At 43.8% G+C, this 23,599-nt stretch overlaps 1 protein-coding gene across 1 annotated transcript in view; it reads left to right on the top strand.

Annotated features, from left to right (window-relative positions):
• The first annotated feature begins 267 nt into the window (after positions 1 to 267).
• The window catches only part of LOC125892256 (PDZ domain-containing protein 4-like), an 80,610-nt gene continuing 57,278 nt past the window's right edge, over positions 268 to 23,599 (top strand). Inside the window, exon 1 of the mRNA XM_049582165.1 lies at positions 268 to 763. Coding sequence (XP_049438122.1) covers positions 704 to 763 — 60 coding nt within the window. The 5' untranslated portion in view covers positions 268 to 703. The remainder of the gene's footprint in view (positions 764 to 23,599) is intronic.

A 23,599-nucleotide genomic window follows, 5' to 3' on the forward strand; every position in this document is an offset into this window, starting at 1 on the left:
TTGAAGGAGTTTGACTGATAAAAGCATTTAATAAACTTGATGAAGCACATTCGGGGATTTTAAGTGGCTTCATTTCTTGTGGGAAATCTTTCTTTTCTGAGGGAAAACTCAGACTACAGTGACGCACCGTTAAAATATTTCACCTTTATGAGAGTATCATTATTTTTTGCAGAAGAGTCACAGAAGCCACACAAATACACTACATTTGAATTAAACCTGGAAAAAAGCAGGAAACATTTTAATTTCATTTTTTAAGCACTGCTTTGACTGATTTCTCTGAGGATTTCTAGTCGACCTTTGCAAAGGATGAACATGACTCTTCCTACATAACAGATCTTTGTCTGGATTATAAATTTCACCAACTCTTCATTTGGTCTGAGACTTTGTCTGAAATCTGGTGATGTTTTTGGACTGTTGCCCATTTTTGTTTGGCAAAGTTAATCTCAGATTTGGGCGTGGTCATCTGAACAAGAATTATCTTCGTGAAGGTCATTTTGGCTCAAAGGTCAGAGGCTGATTAAGGGGAAAATAAGCAAGAAAACAGACGGCGAAGACGCACCTGAGGACGTCGCATTTGGAGGGTAAAGGTCAGACAGCGAGCTGGATTATTGACTCGTTTCCTGAGGGACCTGCAGAGACAGAGGACGCCGAGATTAAAAAGACACAAAGGTCGCAGAGACGGAGATAAGTGTCAGACGTCATCATGGGCTGCAACATGTGTGTGGTGAAACGTCCGGAGGAGCAGTACAGGATCATGTTCCAGGTAAGACCTCAGAGCTCACTGGCGCCCATCTGACCAATCAGATGTTGACAGATGTGTCTACACACACTTTACACATATTGGTTCCAACCAGTTTCTAAACCAGCTCTTTTTCTTCAGACTCTGCTTTCATGGTTTCTGCTGACAGCTGACACTGTGAAGTCTTTATGACATAATGTGTTGCCTTGATATGAGAGACAGGACGTCATCAGACAGTCCTTCATGTTGTTGACAACTCTGCAAACCGCTCTTAAATTTTAGATGTTGGAACGTTCTTGCAAGCACCAACAAACAAACTATTCACAACAGCATCTGCAAGTTTTAAGCAGGCCCAAATGATACTGTGGATTTTTAAAAGTGTTTTCGGAATTCTCCAGTCACCGATTATGACTGGAGCGTCATGAACATGGTACAAATAGCAACAAAGTGTGGTCTCTTTGAGTCCTAAGGCTGCCTGAAAGCAGCGAGGATAAGGAGCTGGCCTTCAGTGTGTTTTTCTCATACCAGTGATCAACACATCTGGGTGATGCCATCGTATGTGCGTTAGCATGTTGGATGGTTTTCCATTTTCATCCCCTACAATTGCAGAGCAAACCGGCACACAGTCACGTTCTTATGCATAACTCTCTCTCTGGTGTTTAATCTCGTAGATTTACGATTTAATCCTCGAAATCTAAGACTGTTTTTTCCTTAAACATGGCCCTAACCCTCTTTCGCAGACAGACAATATTCATTTATGATAACAATTATTTTTGAGCTAAAAAACTACTTAGAAGATTTTAGTAGAAACTAACATTTGTTGGAAGAGTCAGTCAGTGAGGGACAGCTGGCCGTTAGTGGAAGGTTCAATATGAGGCAGCGAGAGCAAACATTAATTTGCCAATCTGTTAACAGTAAATCTTATTTTGACATTTCTTCTCACTGCACCACTAAATTGATTTTAATGCAAACTGAATAAAACACGTGACTGTCACACACATGCACGAGGAGGTGGAGGAGACAGTGACAACAGTCACAAGCAGCTTTATAAGCTGCGTCTACATTTTAAAATCTGGGGAAAATCTGCCAGGTTTCTCGTGGCTGATACTCTCTTACAATTAATATTTTAGAAAATAAAAAGTTGGCTATCGTGAAGAGAAAGGAAAAAGTAATGAAATGATTAATACAAATAAAACATGCAGGTGTGTTTGAGAGATACAGAGGAGGAAGAGGCCGCAACCTCAACTGCTTTTGTTCTGGAGAGAGAAATGAGGGTTTAGGAAAGACTCTCCCTGCGTGTGTGTGTGTGTGTGTGTGTGTGTGTGTGTGTGTGTGTGTGTGTGTGTAAGAGGAAGCTACAGCACCATTCATCACTGCAGGTTAGTCTAGTTACTCTCTGTAAAGGTCACCGTGTTATTCTGCCGGGTTTTTTTGTCCAGTCGAGGCTGAAAGTCACAGAGGACTCACAGCCCTCCTGATTGTTCATGGGAGTGTGTGTGTGTGTGTGTGTGTGATATGTGTGTGTGTGTGGATTGTGGTGGAAGCATTAATGTGCAGCGCTTCAGTTCACATTAAAGAATAAAGCCTGTTCCTTTAATCGATCTGCTGTGAACATATTTACATCAAACATGTACATTTATTTTACAGTGATTCACTCTGGTTTCACCTTTGTGCAGGTAAATAAAGTCGAACAACAACTTATCTGCAACAAAACATTTGCCAGTCGACAGCGCTGACCTGATTACTAATAGTCAGAGTGATTCAGTATGTTTATAATGTAGAGTATTTCACCTCATATGCGCCTTTGACCCGTTAATAACTCTCTGTGATATCAGTGAAGGTTCCACTTAGAGAAACTGACTCACTTTAAAGGAATCACTCAGATCATTTTCAAGCCATAGACATATATTACAAAATGCAGATGCCATTAAATACCTTTGTATCAACATGTCCACCAAGCTGTCAGAGCTGCACCATTATTAAACAGCACTGAAGAAGTCCTCACTCACTGGAACAACCTTCTCATCTCACTAACTGGACAAATAGCAGCTGTTAAAATAACCAGAATCCCCTTTTTTTGTATGACACCAGTCCTCCCTACATCACATTGGTTCAACACTAGACTCTATAGACTCTATCATAACTCCACTGGAGACATAAAAACAAACACAAAGAAATGTATCTACCTTACAGAAATCAAAAGACCACAGAGGCCTAGCTGCTCAAACTTTCAGATTGTATCACCCAGCAAACCATTTAGAGTAAGACAAATAGCTCCTGACCCAGTAACTGGTGTCTGACATGCACACTTTAGTCCACCTGTTGTTTAAAAAGGCCAAACACACACCGAAAACATTATGAGGCACGTCAAACAACCCTGATGCCCTAATCTAACCTTGTTTCATGTTGGAGCATCGAATGAGTCCTCAGGAACCAAAGCTGTTTTTTACAAACGCAGGTTTTCAGTAGAAACATCCAGTGAGGCAGAGAGGAAACACACAGACGGACAGGTGGACGTGAAGCGAGAGCACAGAACAGTTTTAAGAGCCTCAACATGAATTAACTGATATCAATTTTCAATACAGTTTGAACATTTAACCAGATTCAATCGATAAGTGTGTTTCATGTCTGTGTTCACGTCACTGAGTGATGAAGAAGAGAAAGAGAGAGACTGTGAATCTGTATGAAAAACAGCCGGAGGTGCAAAAAGGTCAAAAAATTATTTGAAAGAAAATGATTGACAAACTCTGCCTGCCGTCAGGTGAACAGAGACCTGGTTCTGTGATGTCGGTATTTTCAGATCTAATGCCTTTAGTCTGCCACAGAAGCATCAGCTGATACCTGTCAGGTGACGCCTGTCAGGTGAGGCTCATCAGTTATCACTTCCTCTTAATGACTCTAGAGCCTGTTGCACAAAACACCTTAAGTTTTCTCCCTGTGTATGACACTTAACCCTTAATTTTTCCTAAGCTTACTTCAATCAGTCAATTTTATTTATAAAGCCCAATATCACAAATCACAATTTGCCTCACAGAGCTTTACAGCATACGACATCCCTCTGTCCTTAGGACCCTTTAACGGGGAAAAAAAATGGTAGAAACCTCAGGAAGAGCAACTGAGGAGGGATCCCTCTTCCAGGATGGACAGACGTGCAATAGATGTCGTACAGAACAGATCAGCATGATAAATTAGTTAGCAATTAGAGTTAGCAAGATGCAGTAACAGGACATGAGAGAGAGAGAGAGAGAGAGAGAGAGAGAGAGAGAGAGAGAGAGAGAGAGAGAGAGAGAGAGAAGGTGCCCGGTGTATTATAGAGGGGTCCTCCGGCAGACTAGGCCTAAGTCAGCCTAACTAGGGGCTGGTACAGGGCAAGCCTGAGCCAGCCCTAACTATAAGCTTTATCAAAGAGGAAAGTCTTAAGTCTTAAATGTGGAGACGGTGTCTGCCTCCCGGACCGTAACAGGAAGATGATTCCACAGGAGAGGAGCCTGATAGCTGAAGGCTCTGGCTCCTGATCTACTTAAAGCGACACTTTCCTTTGTTTAGGTTAAAATGCTGTTAATAAGCTGATGGCACACTAAAATGTAAGTGAATTCCACCAGGGATACAAACTCATAATTATACCATTCTCATATGGTTCTAAGAAAACTCCGACCAATCATTGCATTCGAGCCTCTGAAACATGAACGTTATCTTCCTTGTGCGTTTCCACTTTAAGAGTGTTGCGCAGATTCCCTTACTTAAGTAAAAATGTTAAGGCATTTACTGCACTGAAAGATTTTATGGTGGTAAAATACGACAGCTTCCATGATAACCATTTGTTTGCTTGCTTGTGACACTTAAGGTCCTTTGTGCAGTGATCTGACTAACTTTAAGGGATTCTGTAGGTTTGAGACCAAGATAAGGAGAAAACCTTAAATACTTAAGGCAAAATTTTAAAGAAACCTGAAGGAGTGAAAGTGAGTTTATCTTAAGAAAGCCTTAAGATGGACTTTAGGGAAAATCTTAACTTAAGGTGTTTTGTGCAACCTGCTCCTGTTCTTTACTGTATCTGATGGATCTGATGGAGCTGTCCATGGTGCTGAATCCTTGATTAAGGCCCAATCCCATTTCTACCCCTTAAATCTTCCACTTGGTACTGAGTACCCTCGTTTGGAAGTGAGAAATATTAGGGTAGAGATCTTTCCCTAAGAAATGAGACACCACTTCATACAAATCAGTGTGGCCGACGTGCAGGCATACGTCACGTGTAGTAGCGACGCAAGATACCGGTAGTAGTCATTCAGGTTTGAAAACGCCGGCTCCAGCACTTGTGCTGTGGCGTGTGCTATGTTTATTCTTCTGCCGTCTGATCAATCAACGGAGGAGAAATGCTGAAAACAGGAGGAGCCTACGACGCCTTCTAGTTCTGATCTTTTTTGTTCGGGTAAGTCGATTTGTTTAAATATTTTGATGCTGTGAGTTGCTGATGAGTTCAGGCTAGTCCGACCATCTGTTGTTTGTATAGCCTACATTCCGATCGTACAGCAACAAAATGTTTTCCAAAACTTGCCGAAGTTGCTGACTTCGCAAGGTGTTCTGGGAAATTTCATCTTCCACTTCGTTGTAAGTGTGGGTCAGGGCTCCCTTGGAGTCTAGGGTGGGTTTTTAAGTGTTGGAAACCACTTCCACTACCTCAGTTCTGTTTTGGGACACCACTAGCCTAAACCTGCGTGAATGCGCACAACAGAGTGCAAGTGGGTATTTGTAGGGGAAGTGTGGGTATTGGGACAGGCCCTTAAACTGTGGACTCTTACTACACTGTTCTCCTCTGTAACATGTGGAGCTGTGCATCAGTAAACACCATCAACACAGAATACACAACTATCCTGATGAAAATACAGTGAGAGTAAAACTTTCCCCTGAGGAGACTGTGCAAACAGATCACACGGGGAGACCTGGTGTATTTTAGGAATTAACTCCCCCTCTGTGTTTCGTACGGTATATACAGTCTGTATTTTACTCACATTTACTGACATTATCCTCTGGATATGATCCTCACAGTCATTTGTAACTCCACTCTAGTTCTTTCAAATATGAGTTAAAGAAACAGAACTGATTCTGCCACACGTTTGGCCTCATGCAGCAACTTTCTCTGAAATTTGAAGAAAAAATAGGGAGTGCTGCACCGGATTAAGGCACCGTGTGGTTAATTGTAAAAAAAATCAGTCAGGTGTTTTTCAGTGATGGGGGAAACAGTCACATAAAGATAAAATCACAACTGACCAGTTCATTCAGTGTAGAAGTCCATGATTCTGAGAAATTCTGACTGTAGTGAAAAATCCTTCATTGATTCACCAAACCAACCTGTTCTGACTGGAGAGTCTTCATCAGTCGTCATCTCTAGTCGAGAGTCATAGGATTATCTGTGAATCAGTAAAGGATTTTAAAGAACAGTCAGAGAGCCTTGGGTGCATTTTTGGACTGCTGTCCTGTACCATGGACTTCTACACTGAATGAGCTGGCCAGTCATTGTTTTCTCCCTTAAAGGGAGAGTTCAGATTTTTTTAAGTGGGATTGTATGAGCTAATTATCCAGTATATTGCATACAGTAGATGTCTGTCAGCACAGCCTCCAGTTTGGAGAAGCAGGCATGGAAGTTCAGCAATGTTCTGCTGTGGATGGGGTCAGCAATAAAACACACGTTAGCCACCTAAAAAATGAATATCAGATTAAGTGTCCGCTATAGTCAGAATATTTTCACTGCTTTGCTTTAATGTCAGACAGTGGTTTCCAAATGGAAAATTAAGATGTTGCATTGCTCTCCTCAGAGCCAGACTCTGTTAAAAAAAACAGTGATTTACCATCACTGAACACAGGAGCTGCTGGTCTACTGCTGCCTTGATCTGTTAGTTTGTTTGTGTGACTTTGGAGTTTTAAAGTGTTAGTCTAGATTCACCAAAGTCTCACCGTACACAAACAAACCAACTCATGGAGGCAGAGGTAGACCAGCAGCTCCTGTGTTCAACAAGCCTAGATCACGGTTTCTGTCAAAGAAGTCTGGCGTTGACGAGGGCATAGTTTAGTAAGTCATTAGTGGCTTCATTTCTGGAACAGGCTATCTGCCGAAAAGGTAAGATGCTGAGAATATTCTGAATAAACCATACACTGTATATTATATTGTTTATTTAGGTGGCAAAAATACGTTTTGTTGCTGACCCCTCCACCGCAGTAGATCACTTAGCTTCTGTGTTAGCCTGCTCTCTAAACTGGGGGCGTGCCGACTGACATCTGCTTTATGTAATACACAGACTATGGCTAAGTAACCCATGCAACCCCATCTCAAAAATCCATCCCCTTAAGTGGAGCGACTCATTTAAAGCCCTCGGCAGCTGAGATGCCTTTGAGAAAAGCTCCCTGTGTCACCATGTGAAAGTGAACACTGTAAACATTCAGCTGCTGAACAACGAGCAGGAAGCTCAGCTGTTTCTGAATAAATTAATTCAAAGTATTATAATAAACTTCACATAGATTTCTGTGGTTACTGCAGCTGAGTTAGATTTTGCACACAGGCTGAAACTGCTCAGCGTGTCGAGTTGAGGAGACGTGTCAGGAAGCATCGCATGTGTCAAAACTCCAACTTCACATGTTTATGGAGGAGCAGCAGGCCCGAGCTCGCCTCATACATAAAACACACACCTTTATATTCTTAACCGTCCTCACAACAGAACATTAACACACAAACAGCCACACTGAGTCAAATAAATGTAATTATAATAAAGCTAAACAAGCCTTCTGTTGTAGCAGAGAAGCTGTGATTTTAACTGTGGTTGAATCTCACCACCGTTTCCACACTCTCACTCTCCTGGGTCTGCTCACGTCTTCTCCTGCTGGGGAACGCACATTTCTTTCTTTCCTACTACAGTTTGTTTTTCACAAGAGACCGCAGGGCTGGAAGAACACAGTGGGAGTAAAGCTTTACACTCAAACACACTCTCATGTATATTTATATGGAGCAGATTCACACTGTTACACACCAATACACCTTTGAAATCTCTTCCTCACATACTGTACCACTTTTACAGATACATGAACACAACACACAGCTGCTTACGGAGTCACTCACACATTGTTCCCTCAATGCAATCGAATTCCTACCACTAAAATCTAAAATCCTGTTTTTAAATGACCTCATTCATCCACTCATATTGGCCACGTTTCCCAGTTAAGAGCACAGTTAAGAACACCTTTGGTAAGAAGGGTCGCTAAGATACAAGTGTTTCCCAGATGAGTTCTTAATGCCCTTCTTACGATCGCTCTTTAGGCCCGTTTCCACCGCAGGAACTTCGGGGTAATTGGTTGGTGCGTGTCTCCACCGCAGGAACCACCCCCGAAGGACAGAGTTCCGGAAATTTTACAGGGGCTAAACAAGTCCCTGCCTCGGAGTAGGTACTCAGAACAGCCCAGAGAAACTCCTGGCTGGGGATTACTTGGTGCTGATTGGATATACTCAAGGCGGGATGTGACGTTTTGTAAATAACAACATGGTTATCGTAGTTTAACTAGGCTAACCGTTAGCTGTTAGCGTGTCTGTAATAACTCAATTAACGGTCCGTGAAAAAGTATTTTTTCCAGCGGATATCTTAGTTACAACATGATTGAGCTAGCAAAGCAGTTTTGTGTTGCTATGTGTGGTATTTATTCAGTTACGGGAAATCACGATGTCTAGAAAGCATCAGTGGCTGCAGCTGACAGGGACAGCAAAGCTAACATCAGGACGTCATCTGTTAAAAGCCTCCCGTTGTCGGATACGACGTGAAACTACTCCAGTTAGCTCAATCATGTTGTAACTAAGACATCCGCTGGAAAAAATATTTTTTTCACAGACCGTGACCGGAGTTATTACAGACACCACTAACAGCTAACGGTGTCCCTACGCCGCTACGTCGCCCCAGTCAAAATGGTCGCGCAACAATTACGTCACATCCAGAGCCCGTAACTTTACAGGAACCTTCCTCCTACTCCACTCTCTCAGTGGAGACACGGCGGTTGAGAGGGCCGAGCGAGAGGACGTTCCTGTAGTAGTTCCTGCCCCCCAAATAGTACCAGGAACTTCTTCAGTGGAAACGGGCCTTTTAAGACGCTCTCAACAGGAGCTGTCCGCTACCACAGTGCTGAATCTAAATCAATCGATGTCAGGCAGGTCATTTTCATGATGAAAACAAGACTACAACTAAACAAGAAGTAGTCTTGGTAAGAGAAAAGAGAAAAGAGTCAGTGGTGTGAACTGGCCGGTCTGAGCTCGACTCAAGCTGGCTGATGGTGGACAAACAATGGACAAACAAGTTAGCTACGGTTAGCTAGCAGCTAACTCCTACCATGGTGGACAACTTTACAGCTCTGTAAAAACTGAGCATGCTCAGAACATACTGTACTGACTGCATGCAACAGAAACAAGCTGAAGGTTTACAAGGTGGAGATGCTGATTTGTAAAAGGCACACACACACACACTGAGGTCCTCTGAGGTTTTGGTTTCCACACTCTGCTTGATTGTTAGACATCATTACCATCTTCACTAGGTCACCTCGGGAGAAATACACACACACACACACACACACACACACACACACACCTGGGATTCACATTCATTACATGGCTGTTGTGTCTTGATTGATCTGAGCTCCCAGAGAGTTACAAGCAACCCCCAACACACACACACACACACACACACACATTACATATTCTCCCTCCCTGTGACACACACACCAGATCTATTTTCACATTTCTGTGTACCTGCTCTGAATTTAAAAAATGTGATTAAAACTTAAACACAGGCGGCCGACCTGCAGCTGGAGGTTGTTGAGGTCACACAGAGACTGACGGGATGACCTTAAAAACAAAGCCTCACCTCTCTGCCTGGTCGTGTTGTTATTTTTACTGTTTATGTGTTTTCATAGTTAGAGTTAATATTTTCTGGAATCTTGGATGGATAACTGAACAGTCACCAGATCTCAGTCCAATAGAGCACCTTTGGGATGTGGTGGAACGGGAGATTCTCATCATGGATGTGCAGCCAAAGATACTGGATTACTACAAGATGGCCCACCTTCAATATACTCCCATTGTATGAAATGGTATACATTTCCGGTCTCCTAAGTAGGAGGTTGTCCCCCGTACCCCAATCAAAGACGATGGGGAACCGCCAATCAACCTCGCTTCTGTCAACATGTGTGTACCCTTACTGGCCGTAAGCTAAATAAATAAACGGTCCGTGAATTTTTTTTTTTCCCAGTGGATGTCTTAGTTACAACATGATTGAGCTAACTAGAGTAGTTTCATGTCGTATCCGACAACGGGAGGCTTTTAACAGATGACGTCCTGATGTTAGCTTTGCTGCTAGTGTTAGCTGTCCCTGTCAGCTGCTGCCACTGATGCTTTCTAGACATCGTGATTTCCCAAAACTGAATAAATACCACACATAGCAACACAAAACTGCTTTGCTAGCTCAATCATGTTGTAACGAAGATATCCGCTGGTGAAACTGCACTGATTTCAGCACCAGAGAGGAGATATCTGTTGCCAGATCTTGCAAGAGTGTGTTGTTGAGACAGAGACAGGTCTTGAACGAAGTAAATTTTCTCCTGATTTGTCCGTCTGAAATTTGCCATTTTGGTGTCAGAATGTTCTGAAGATACGTGGCTTGTGATAAATGGGTCCAATATCTGCTTCCGTGACTATGGGGCAAAAGAATCGGCCATAGTCTGTAATCACGTTCATTTCTCCCACTGAAGTCGGTTACAGGAAACTGACTCGCAGTGGACCGTCTTGGTTTATCCACCATCTGTGGTGCAGCCAACAAATCTGCAGCAACTGTGTGATGTCATCATGTCAGTATGGACCAGCATCTCTGAGGAATGTTTCCAGCACCTTGTTGAATCTATGACACACTCACACATTGTCGTAGCCTATATTTTTCCTCATACTCGTCTCTCCTTCCCTCCCTCTGTCCTACACACACACACACACACACACACACACAGATGGCTTCCTCTCCCATAGCAACAGTTATACAGTTATCGTCTCACTATGCCCAACTGTCTAACCTGTCTAACCACACACACACGCATGTGCACACACACTCCGATAGTGACATCCTCTCATATAGAGCCAAGGTGACAGGGGGCATTCTGTGTGTGTGTGTGTGTGTGTGTGTGTGTGATTAATGAGGTCTGTAATGGATTCTGATGACCTCATGAGATTTGAAGAGGAGATGATAAGCAATCTCACACACACACACACACACACACACACACACACACACACACACACACAGGGCTCATTCAGTCAGAACATGAAGCTAATTTTAGACATGGTGTTGTATACCAGTTACAAAATCGATGGAAAGATGTGATTGGATGTAAACGTGTTGCGTTCATGGGCCTGCTCCAGGTGCTGGAAACTTACGTGTCTTAAAAATGTACGAAATTAAGTGAAAAATTCACACTGAACCCAAAACTGTTCACTTCATGAACACAGAGACATGAACATAGATGTATAATAGTCACCAGATACTGGACCCCAAGATGGCGTCTCTCTGGAGCGTACGCCAAGATGAGTTTCTAGCCTCTGGGTTTACTGGCACGGTATGAAGGCCACTGAATATGCGAACTGGGGTTTCTCCTGCTGGCTTCACTCATCGACTTATCATTGTGATGACATCACAGGTATTTAAATTGCTTTGATGAAAGTTTTACAAATAAAAACCTCCATGGATCACTCTGAAGTCATCAAATACCAACGCTTGGCCAGTGACTTTTGGCGTCAGACCAGGGGTCGCGTTAACCGGATATTCTCGGTCATTGACTGTGTTTTTACAACAATGACCGGAAAATTTTGACTGGTTGCAATTACCTCCCCCGCCCACTTGGTGGCGGAGTGCACAGTCAGTGGTTTAAGTGGCTGCCGTTTTCACACTGCAGAGAAAAGGTCATTCATATGTCGCTCTGATGTAGCGTTGTTGACATAACGCCCTGGACACACCAGACGCAGAACTGAGGCACGGCGCCCAGCAGCGGAGGCAGTTTTCAATCGGCGCCCATGTTAAGCTATCTGACTGTCCACACAGGCCGCTGAGCAGAGCGGAGCGCCCGCGGAGGCAACGCTTCAGTTTGGCGTCTGGTCTATTTTTCACGGGAGCTGCAAGCGCTTCTGTCAAGCTGGATCGAGCGGATCGTACCAAACAGGAAGTCGGACACAGAAAAGACGAGAGAATCCGGCCAATTTTCAAAATAAAATAACAACATGCACTGAGGAACGTGAGGAGAAAATACCATGTTTATAATTTAAAATAACACAACAGTGCATAATCGAACACATTTTTCAATACCATAATCACTTCATTACAATTTTAATTTTGTGTCACTGAGCCTACAGGCATAACTACAACGGCCTGGACACACCGGACGTGTTAGTGACGCATTAGTGCCATCCGGTGTGTCCAGGGCGAAGCCTAATGGCACGGTTGTGTGGATGTCTGTTCATCTTTTCGTTCATGTCCTTATTAATGCACACTTTATAACTTGCTTGTTGGATTTATTAAAAACGAACGAATGAAAACTAAATGTCTTTGAATATCTTTATTATCATTTAAAAATGAAAATTAAAATGACCGGTAAAAATAGATTATGACCGGATTTTTATGACCCTGTCGGTCAAAATGACCGGCGACGAAAAAGTCTAGCGCAACGTCTGCGTCAGACACAGACAAACATCACTGTCCTTTCACACTGGTATGATACGTGGCTGGTCACTGTTAATATTTAACAGCTCCTGGCAGCATCAGGGGAAATTGAGGCAGGACAACAATGAATGTTAAGGGGGCGGAAGTCTGAGTAGGGCTGGGGGAGTGGTGGTGGATGGGTCCAGCTTTCACCTGGGAGGCCAGTGTTCACTTCTTGTAAGATTATAAAGCCAAACCCTGTTATCTTGTCCTAAACCCAACCACGCGTGTGTGTGTGTGTGTGTGTGTGTGTGTGTGTGTGTGTTGGCTAAACATAACCACAATTTGTTGAAGGAGAAAAAACATCAATTCACAGTGTTCCGACATAGTGCTTTTATTTTGAAAGAGACTGTATGCAAACTGTACATTTCCTATGAAAACAGAAGTGTATTTTGAAAACAGACAATGCATGTAACAGGCTGAAGTTGACACTGCATCCCAGAGCGTCAACAACCAACACACCCAGGGTACCTTGGACGTCATATATGGACGTGGAAAGTCCATGACCATTTATGATGAATATAAATAAAGTACTGTTACATATGTGATGATGTTTTTGCTGTGAACTTGAAGCTCGTGGTCAACAGTTAGCAGTTAGCACTAAGTTAAACCGTGATGATTTGTTCACTGTGAGCTGGAAACAAACTAACATCTCTCTAGTTTATATATTTAGAACGCTGGCAAGACACACAGGTGCTCCATGGTTGTAAAACGCAACTAAACGGTTGCGGTCTGGAGCGCTGCAGGTACAACTGTCGCTCAGGAGAGAGTGGTGTGTGACCAATCATGTTTGTGAGTCCATTTTTTCTGTATGTGTTGACGAAGAAAGCCATATGAGGGCGTGAAAGAACCAAAATGCCAAAGCAAGTGTTCACAATATAGTCATGTTATACATCCCACCTGGAACCAGCTGCGATACATCATATTTAATCAACATATAACCCTCCCATAGTCTATAAGAGAAGTAGGATTACAGCTGCAGTGCAGATTAAAGCGACACCTTAGTCTTGATTCGTTCCCTTCTGTGAACAGAATCCTCATCCTCACTAAAAGGCTCAGTGTTTGTTCAGTGAGTGGTGCCAGCCAGCAGCAGCCTCTGGTTCGTCCCACGCTGCCTCGGAGCATTTGAACGCCTCTCTGGTGGCTTCAGGCTCCGTCTGTCTGAGTGAAACTAAACGGCTACTGGGAGGAAAAGAAAACCTTCACATCTGAAGAGAAAATCTAACGTCAGGAATCAAACCCTGCAAATCAAACAGGCGTGAGTGTGTGTGTGTGTGTGTGTGTGTGTGTGTGTCCCTCAGGGCTCACTGAAGCTGTAGAGGTGTGTGTGTGTGAGTTGAGGCTGACAGGTGTAGAGGCTTATTTCATTTCATTCGATTTCCTCGCTGCCTGGGCTCGTCTGGACATCACACACACACACACACACACACACACACACACACACACGCACACCCACCTCGCTCTACTACACAAAACACGCTCACAGTTTAAATGCTCATGAAAACACACTTTCCTCTTCTTCTCTTTCATTTCTTCAAATTTTCTCTCCATCCATTTTCCTGTTCACTGCCTGCACGTGTTTTGCTTCATCGATTTTTCTTTTCCTCTTCCTCCATGTCTTTTCTTTGCTGTCCATCAATCTTCCCGTTTTCCCTCTTCCTGTCTCTCTCTGTTCTCTCAGTTTCTGTCCTTCAGTCTTTCCTCTATGTCCCTCTCCACCTCTCAGTTCTGTCCTCCCTTATCCTATTCTCTTCCTTTCCTGCTTCCTCTCCTCTCCTTTCTCCTCCCCCACCTCCATTCTTCTCTTCACCTCATCTTCAGCATCCCTGACGACTCTTCTCATTAATGCCGTCTTCCTCCCCCATCTCTGTTTTGAATCTTCTACCATCTCTATTGTTTCTGTTCTTTCCTTTTCCTCTTCCAGTCTCTCTGTTTCATTATCTCACCTTTTTTGTTTTTGTTCTGCTACTATAATAACTATATTTTATGCTGCAGACAAACACTTAACTATTTCTTTTTATTTTGTACCTTATTTTTATTTGTGAATATTGGTTCCTGTTTATGTACAGCAGGGTGTACACAGGATCTGTTTTTTTTATTGGCAGCATAAAGTTTGGTCTTCTTGCCGTCAGAAACCTTCAACAGATGCTGATAGTATGTGTGGATGTCACAAAACCAACACATCCTCACTGTGACCTTGTCACATGTCCATGTTTGGTCATGGACTTTCCACGTCCACATATGGCGTCCAAGGTACCCTGGGTGTGTTGGTTGTTGACGTTCTGGGACGCCGTGTCAACTTCAGCCTGTTACATGCATTGTCTGTTTTCAAAATACACTTCTGTTTTCACAGGAAATGTACAGTTTGCATACAGTCTCTTTCAAAATAAAAGCACTACATTGATTCAACACAGCAAACTGATGTTTTTTTTCTTCGTCAACACACGTGGTTGGGTTTAGGACAAAAGAACAATGTTTGGCTTTACAATCTTACAGGAAGCGACACTGGCCTCCCAGGTGAAAGTCAGTGGTTGTTGGACCCATCCACCCCTCCTGCCAACATCACTGAGTGTGTTTACATGGACAGTTTAATTCCCTTTTCATTCAGAATGAAAGTTCATTCCTATTAAAAGTGATCTTGTAAACACCTAATTCAGAATGAAAATGGCCAATGTGATTGAAAATTCAATCCGATGTAAGGGGCTGGAATATTCCGTTTCTAATTCTGAATGAAAGAATTTCTCGCACTTGTATACACTCATTCCTCTTTAGGTTCATTCCGGTCTTTCTGCGCATGCTCGTTTCCTTGCCCTTCTGGCGCCATGATGTATATAGTGCACACGTGCAAGATGGCAGCTTCTAAAAACAAGAGATCATTGCACTCACCGGTTTCCATTTGCCACAGCACGGTCTTCTGTCTCCCTTCTTCGACCTTCTGCCTCCCTTCTCCTCCTCAACAGACGAAGCATTAGCAGAACAAGGTTGTTGTCGTACTGCTGCTTGAAGAATATAAGCAAAACAAGCCCGGAAAAGGCGGATTGGGGCGGCGTCTGCAGTGATGCAGGCGCTTAACCGGTCCGTTGTGGTGAAGAGGGAGCTTAGCCAGAAAGTGAAGCTCTTGATTTACCGGTCGATCTGCGTTCCAACCCTCACCTATGGTCACGAGCTCTGGGTAGTGACTGAAAGGACGAGATTGCGAGTACAAGCAGCCGAAATGAGTTTCCTCCGCAGGGTGGCTGGGCTCAGCCTTAGGGATAGGGTGAGGAGCTCGGACATCTGGGAGGGACTCGGAGTAGAGCCGCTGCTCCTCCACATCAAGAGGAGCCAGTTGAGGTGGTTCGGGCATCTGGTAAGGATGCCTCCTGGACGCCTCCCTTGGGAGGTGTTTTGGGCATGTCCAACCGGGAGGAGACCTCGGGGCCGCCCCAGGACACGCTGGAGGGACTACATTGCCCGGCTGGCCTGGGAACACCTCGGGGTTCCCTCGGAAGAGCTGACGGAAGTGGCTGGGGAGAGGACTGTCTGGGCTTCCTTGCTGAGGCTGCTGCCCCCGCGACCCGGACCTGGATAAGCGGAGGACGACGAGACGAAACGAAGCCCAAAAAAGGCACTAAGAACGGCGTCGTCAAGCATCTTGTTATCCAGAGCGAGGACTACAGTGTTTTCTTCAGGTAAACGTAAACACGTAACATCCGCCCCGCCCCCTATCCAATCAGAAACCTTCCCTGCCCCAAACCTTGCGCAGACCTGGATACAGGTGATTAAACTGATCTCTCGTGTAAACCCTCATTGGGAATGAATATTTCCCATGTAAACTACCTGGAAAAATTTTAATTCCGAATGATTTCATTCAGATTTATTTCATTCTGAATGAGAAGCCATCATGTAACCGCACCCATTGAGACTTCTGCTGCCTTAATTTTCGTTGCTGTCTGGCCACATTTCCCCCTGGCGCCGCTGGGGGCAGCCTCATATTATGCTGATGTGAACGGACAGCTTTTTCATTGATGTGTGACGCCGCAAGTCACTGACCAAACACAGGTATTCGATGACTTTGGATTGAGAGAGGAAGCGTGTGCCATGACCCCACAGTGTGTCTGTTTCCACTGTAAATCAGCTGAAACACAATCATTTATAAAACTCATGTAACTGTAAAAGTGGACGTTCAGAAACACTCTCTGAGAGTAACCTGACTGACACTGTATATTTCACACTCAGTGCCTGTTAGCAGGAGAACACGATCTGCTCTGTTCAGCGTGGCGCCATCAAAAACAGACAAGAGACGTATTTTATTAGCTTTCAGAGACGTGCTGCGAAGCGTCTGCTGGGATTACAAGAATCGTCTTGAGTGGCAGTGATCAGCGGGCGGCCTCGTGGACCTTCGCCTAGTGGAGATGTGAATTTTACTGAATGCACTTTTCTAGTTGTGTGTCATTATTAGTGTAGATGCTCATCATGTTCATTTTGTCTATTATCTCTCTTCCTCTTTAACTACTCTTCATCTTCTCCCCTCATTTTTTCAATTTCTGTCCATCTGTCTCTCACCAGCTTCTTGTGTGTCTCCTCAGTGTGTTCTATATCTCTCCTTCTCTTTTTCCTCTTTCTCCCCTCTTGTTTCTCCTTCCCCTCAGCCCCCCCGTCTGGTACTCCCCCTCCCCCACCCCCTCCCTCCGTCTCCGTCACCTCCTCTCCTCACTTTACTGTCAGATTTGTCTCAATGGGATGCTGTTGCCGCGGTAACCAGGGTCATTAGGGAAGCTGTATTTATGCTTTCTCATACAGAAGCTGGCAGATCTGCTGTAATGAGTGCACACACACACACACACACACACACACACACAAAGACAGAGAGAAAACCCCACCAGCTGCTTCTCTAAACGACTTTACTTTGTGGCTGGCAACCTTTCCAGAGAGAGACGGCGAGAGACAGAGGAGAGAGATGAAAGCGAGACGCCGACACTTGAGCAGAGCCGATGGTTTACTCAGATGTTTAGAGTCAGAAGTAAACCGAGCTAATACTGAACTCCTGAAACTGGCGCTGTTAGAAATATTCAGATGACACAAACATAGAGGAACACTGAGGGTTTTCAAAACAATGGCTTCGCTCCCAAGAATGAAATAAGACTGATGTCAGTCTCACGTGTGCGTGTGAAGAGTCACGATGTTGAAGTTCAGCTTCACATAAAGACTGGACGCAGGAGGAAACAGCTAGCCTGGCGCTAAAGCTCACAAACATGTATCTCTTTCATTTCATCTGCTCTTAAACAGAAACGTAAAAGCATTATGGCTTTTAGGAGTGACTGTGTGCAGGTTCCTGAAGTCTTCAGGTGTCACAGTGAGGTTGCCAGGTTTGGTACCATCTGCACACAGATGCAACTAACACCTGTGCTCGCCGACTGTATCTGACAACCATCTAACTCACTGAGCACTGAACAGATGGACACACTGACTACGTTTACCTGCACAAAATATCCATATTATTAAAAAATAAATTCTGCTAAGCTGTTTACACGGCTGATAAAAATGAATATTCCACTAATATTCCCGTTTGCACACAGCAGTGCGTACTCTGACTAATGTACAAGATGTAAATGAGCAAAAGTGGACGGCCGGAGCTGCTCGAGCCATTTTGCTTCTTTGCATCAAAATCACAGGCTGTAAAAATAACTGATGTAGCTGCAGCTGGACAGAAGTGACGTATTTGCGCAAGAGGGTGGAGCTGTGGTGGGCTGAGGGGCAGCTCTGACAGTGAACACTAACGGCAGACAGCCTGTCCACCCTTAATTATGCTTAACTTTAAGACTTAATAAAATGTAAATGGGTGAGTAAAATATAAATGCGCTGCATACGTGTCCAAAAACCAGAATATTACTGACATATCTCACGTCTTAATCGGAAAATGCTGCATTGGGAATGAGGCCTAACTTGAATTATTTAACTTGAATTATTAACGGCACATGGTGTGTACATGACCTGTATCTAATTCAGAATATTGTCATATTCAGAATGATAGTGAAACACTGGTGGGTGTGAATGTAAACATGGACAGTGTTAAGCTAGCCTGGCTCTGTCTGGTCTTTATGCTAAGCTAAGCTAACCACATCCTGCCCCCAACTTAACAAACTACTCTTAAAGCAAATGAGGATGTTTCCCACTAAGTTATGAAATAATTTCAGCTGTGGTGTCTGACTGTTAATTAATATTTTTGCACCTTACTTCCAAATTCCACCAGATTCGTGTTGGTTGCGTCTGCGCTCCGGAGTCAACAGGATTCAATTCTAGTCAATGTGTGTGCTTCCACTGGCTGCAGCTGTGCTGCGTTCCGGCTCCATCACAGCTGTGGCGCTCCGGAGCCCTCCACAACAGCAGGACGCAGGACTTCTATTTTTGCCGGACGCCAGAGCACAACGCAGCAATTCAGCAGATCGTGCAGGGCAGGAAGTCGTGCACAGAAACAAAATAAAACATCCGGTTAATTTTCAAAATAAAATACACAGTGTTCACGGCTGATCATATTTCCCTGCACTACACCTTGAAAACATGATAATGGGTGGAGGCAGGCCTGAAGTCAACAGGTCAGAGGTTTTCAGATGTCATTTCACCCCGTTGACACCATGGACGAGGAGATGTTAATCATGGAGGTGCACCCAGATGTCTTCCTACTCCTCTGGTTTTGTGGTTCTGTTTAACTACTTCTTGTTATATCGCGCGATTATGCGTGAATTCACGAGATCTCGTGGGTCCTCATGACTCCCGCTGTCTGGCAGAGCTGCACCTGAATTTGTACTGCAACTGCTGCACACAACTTTCCCTTGGAATAAATACAATCTTATTTTTTAAGTGCAGTCTGAAAAGAGTTAAGCTAACTTCCAGCAGAATGTTACCCGAGCCACTGTTAGCCTTACATACTGCTGTATATCAGGTGCTGACATATAACTGCCCAATTTTGCTACAAAAATAAAAGAAAATTGAACCGTCCTGTAACTTGGGTGTATAAAAATCATAATCTATAATTATATCTTTTAACCTGAGAAATCTGTCATACCTTTGTGTCAGTATTAGCATGGAGAGATATGTAGTTGTCACCTCTGTTCAGACTGAAACTGTACTGCGCTGAAACAAAAACAGATTCGACATCTTTGCCAACGTTATGCTGCTCAGCACTGTCGGTTCACTTTAACCTTTGACCCACAGCTCAGAGCCACAGAGAGTAAAAGCCTCTGTCAGAAACATGACTGACAGACAAAGAGAGAGATGACACAGGAGGGAAGAATGAATCCATCCTCTCACATTAAGGCGCTCCAACATGTCGTTTGCTTGTTTTTCTTTAAGGACTGGTGCTATCATAGAGTTGTCAAAACTACATTAGTCTTAATGGGCTGTCGGCTCATTAGGCCGTCAGCAGCGGAGAGAGGAAACACTCAGGAGACTGAATCTGCTCATTTGTATTCAGCTGTGGCTCTGAGCTGAACACCAGGTGGTAACATGTTGATACAAGCCCCATGATGCACTGCTGCTGCACCCACAGGAGCAAACACTGAAGTCAGTCAGAGTCCAGGGCAGAACACAGACGACCGAGAGCAATTTCAGAATGTAACCACACACTTCAGGCAGTTTTGTGGTTGAAAAATACTGATGGAGCTTGAAGTTGATTAATTAAGAGTCATTTATGAAAATTCTCTGAACGTTCTGTAAATGCAGCTTTTAAAATGTGAGGACTTTTTCTCTCTTTATGTCACAATGAATTAGATTGAGACTGAGAAATAATGATGGATTTTTCATGATTAATTGAAAAATTAATCATTAGATCAAATGAATGAAGTTACTCATGTCGTAGCCCTAATGATGCTTTGCCTGATACAACAGTAACATCAGACTAAGAGGAATAATTCCAGTAATTAATAATTTAGATTGCAATCTTGGAAAGATATATAAACTCTTTTACAGCCGACGTCACGATGACGTCATTTCATTAGCTGGAGGCAAAACCTGCCCCTCCCCCACAGGGCTGTAGGCTCCATAGGAGTGTTAAAATGTGTTTGTCTTGTTGTGTTATTGGGAGCCAGAATAGAAGGAGTCATGGCTCAAAACCAGCCGCCACTGCCCGTCAACAAAAACAAAGACAACTATGGTTAAATGTGATAAGACCAAAGGACTGGACGGAGGCCATCATCAAAAATGCTCACATGTGCAGCGCACACTTCATATCAGGTTAGGGAAAAAGTATTTCCTGTTGTAGGGATGAATAAGGTTATGTGTATTAAGGGTTATCATGTCCACCTCATCAGAAACTGGGGAGGGATTAAGAGGAAGATTGGATTTCTCTGCAACGCTAACTTTTTAGCACATTAGCTAACGTTAGCTTCCATAGCAAAACAAACAAGTGTGGTCCTCCTTTGTAAGATTGGCTTCCTGTGACATCATCCATCCACTGAGTGAGAGCATACGGGTCGGCCAGTCTGGTCCCGTTGGTCAGTGTTTACTTCTTCAAGTAACACTGGCGGTCCCGGAGAGTGAGTGACCTGACATGGTGCGTTGGTAAATTCAGTCTGACGCTCTACACTAAAATGAGAGCCCTGTTGGTGGAAGAAACGCAGCGTTATATTTCTACATGAATGAACCAACGGTTAAGTTAATCACACATTCACTCTGCTCGGCGCTCTACTGCTCCGTCGGGTCCATGTCATTGGTTCAACAGCCCATTGGTTCGACATCCCATTAGTTCGACTGTCCGTGGTGCTGAACGGCTCGCGGCGGGCGTATGGTGCGCCGCAACTGGCTTGAGGCGGAGCAGGCTCACGGCTTATGTGTTTGTCACTTTCTTTTTCATTTTAACCCACACCATGATCTTTTCCTGACCCTAACCAAGTGGTTTTTGTGCCTAAACCTAACCAGACCTTAACCACAGGGCATCATGATGATTTCGGAACGAACTTCGGAACAATGAGTTTAATATGGTCGGAACAATGGGATGTCGAACCAATGGGCTGTTGAACTAATGGGCAGTTCCCGCTCCGTCTCCACAGACAGAGTGTCCAGAGTGCGCTCTGCCACTCTGAGAGTGCGCTGCTCTGGATAACCCAACGCTACATTCAGACAGCGCTCCCAATTTATCAACGCTCCAGTTTGTGTCAGAGTGCGCTCCCACACTCACAATGAGTGTTTCTGAACGCATCACTCACATCATCTTCCTCCATTGCCTAAAACAAGACAACTTGCTACACACTTCTGTTCTACTAATTAGGTAAAATTCTGAAATAACGACTTATTACTTAAAGAGACCTGAAGTATTTCACCACTGGAACCTGGTAAAAAAGAAAAACACCATAAGTGGTGTTTGGCAGCACTTCACGTGGATTATCCAGAATAACAATCAATTATTGGAGAACAAATGTGTACTGTAATTATCATGTGAATCTCTTTCCCCAGCTGAGCCCCAGGCCTGACAGTAACCATTTATCCACGCAGTGAATAAATACTCTGATACTAAGAGCTACATTGTACTGTATTACTTCTCACACCCTTTAATCACTCAAAGGAAATTTCAGCTTTTCACCTTGTTTACAAGCACATGATAAAAGCTCAGGTCAAAGCATACTGTTAGTGACACCGTTTTTGGATTCAAGCAGCAGTGAGAGTCTGGAGAAGAATGATCACTGGTTTTCTTATGTTGTCACCCACTTTGTCCTGAGAGGCTCCCGTCACCCACAGCCCTGCACAGGATGAGCAGTTACATGTACTATCGATAGATGGATAGATGTTTCCATAACAATATTCACCGCATTGCTTTCCCTCTCTGAAGCCTTTATCATAAACTCCTAATGGATAATGCATTTACAGTACACATAGAATGCTCAACAGAAAATATGATCTCCAACTAAACATTTGCATGAGAAAGAGGCGCCGTCAGACTCCATCATCTACAAACAGCAGTTCAGAGCATCAGGAGGGAAATGATGGCATGGATCACTGCTGTGTTTGCTGTGCAGTTATGAATCTTAAACACACGAGATGGAGGTTATCTGTGTGTTAGTATTCTGATTTTAAACTTGCAGCGATGCAGCGTGTGTCACACCGCCGCCTTTATGCAGATACAGTCTCATGCAGAGCGAGGAAACATATCAACATATGGAATATCCGTGTATAGGGATGCTGTTGGGATTTATAATCATGATGTGAATAGTGCAGGAACTAATAATATCCAGCCATGTGTTAGGGTGTGTCAGGGTTTGGAAACATCTTCTCAACGTATAGGAAAGTATTCTGTAACTAGTCCTGCCCAGGAGCAAGGCACTGTCCTGCTCTGTTACTGTATAAATGTAGAGTTAATAACAGTAATGATATTTCTAAAATGATAGCAGTGATACATGCCTGTGCTCTGTGGATTTCCATAATAGGCTCATGTCTGAAATAACCCACGGACCAAATGTGTTGTGTAATATCTGTGGCGGTGCCCATCTCACACCGCTCACAGCTAATAACGCAATCTAAATGATTTATCGGTTCGTATTTACACGCTTTGTTTGCTTTTTCAAGAAATGAAATGGTAATTACTTGTGTGATGTTATGGCCGTGAGGGCGGCACGTTTCTGAATAACAAGCTGCAGGTGCAGAGCTCAATCTGAATATTTCAACGTTTGATGGACGGATTGTTTGAAAAAAGAAAAATTAGAAGCAGCTTCTCTGACGTGCCAACATATCTGCAGTCTTGTCAAAGCACAGAAAGGTGTGACTAATAACATGAAGGATCCATGCATCCAAATCCTTTTTTCCTTAAAAAATCCTTGGTTTTATTAGTCCAGGTTATGGGATGTATTTTTGCCTCCACCAAAACCCTGAACTTCACAGTGGAGGAGAATCACAGTTTGGGGGTTTAATGTGTGGTAATCATCATTAGAGAATGACCTCACTGTCAACAGGTTTCAGTGGCACTTCTTTATACTGAAGAAATAGTCCCTATGTCTTAACGCTTTCTCAAAAGACAGGGTTGTTATCAACCACTTCAGTGCTCCACAAATTTATTTCTGCCCATCCTAGTGTACCTGGGTGTCCACATCCACATCAGACTGAACTGGCAGTATTGGAGCTGGCGACGCCAACA

The sequence above is a fragment of the Epinephelus fuscoguttatus genome, linkage group LG7 (genome assembly GCF_011397635.1).
Source record: "Epinephelus fuscoguttatus linkage group LG7, E.fuscoguttatus.final_Chr_v1".
NCBI lineage: Eukaryota > Metazoa > Chordata > Actinopteri > Perciformes > Serranidae > Epinephelus > Epinephelus fuscoguttatus.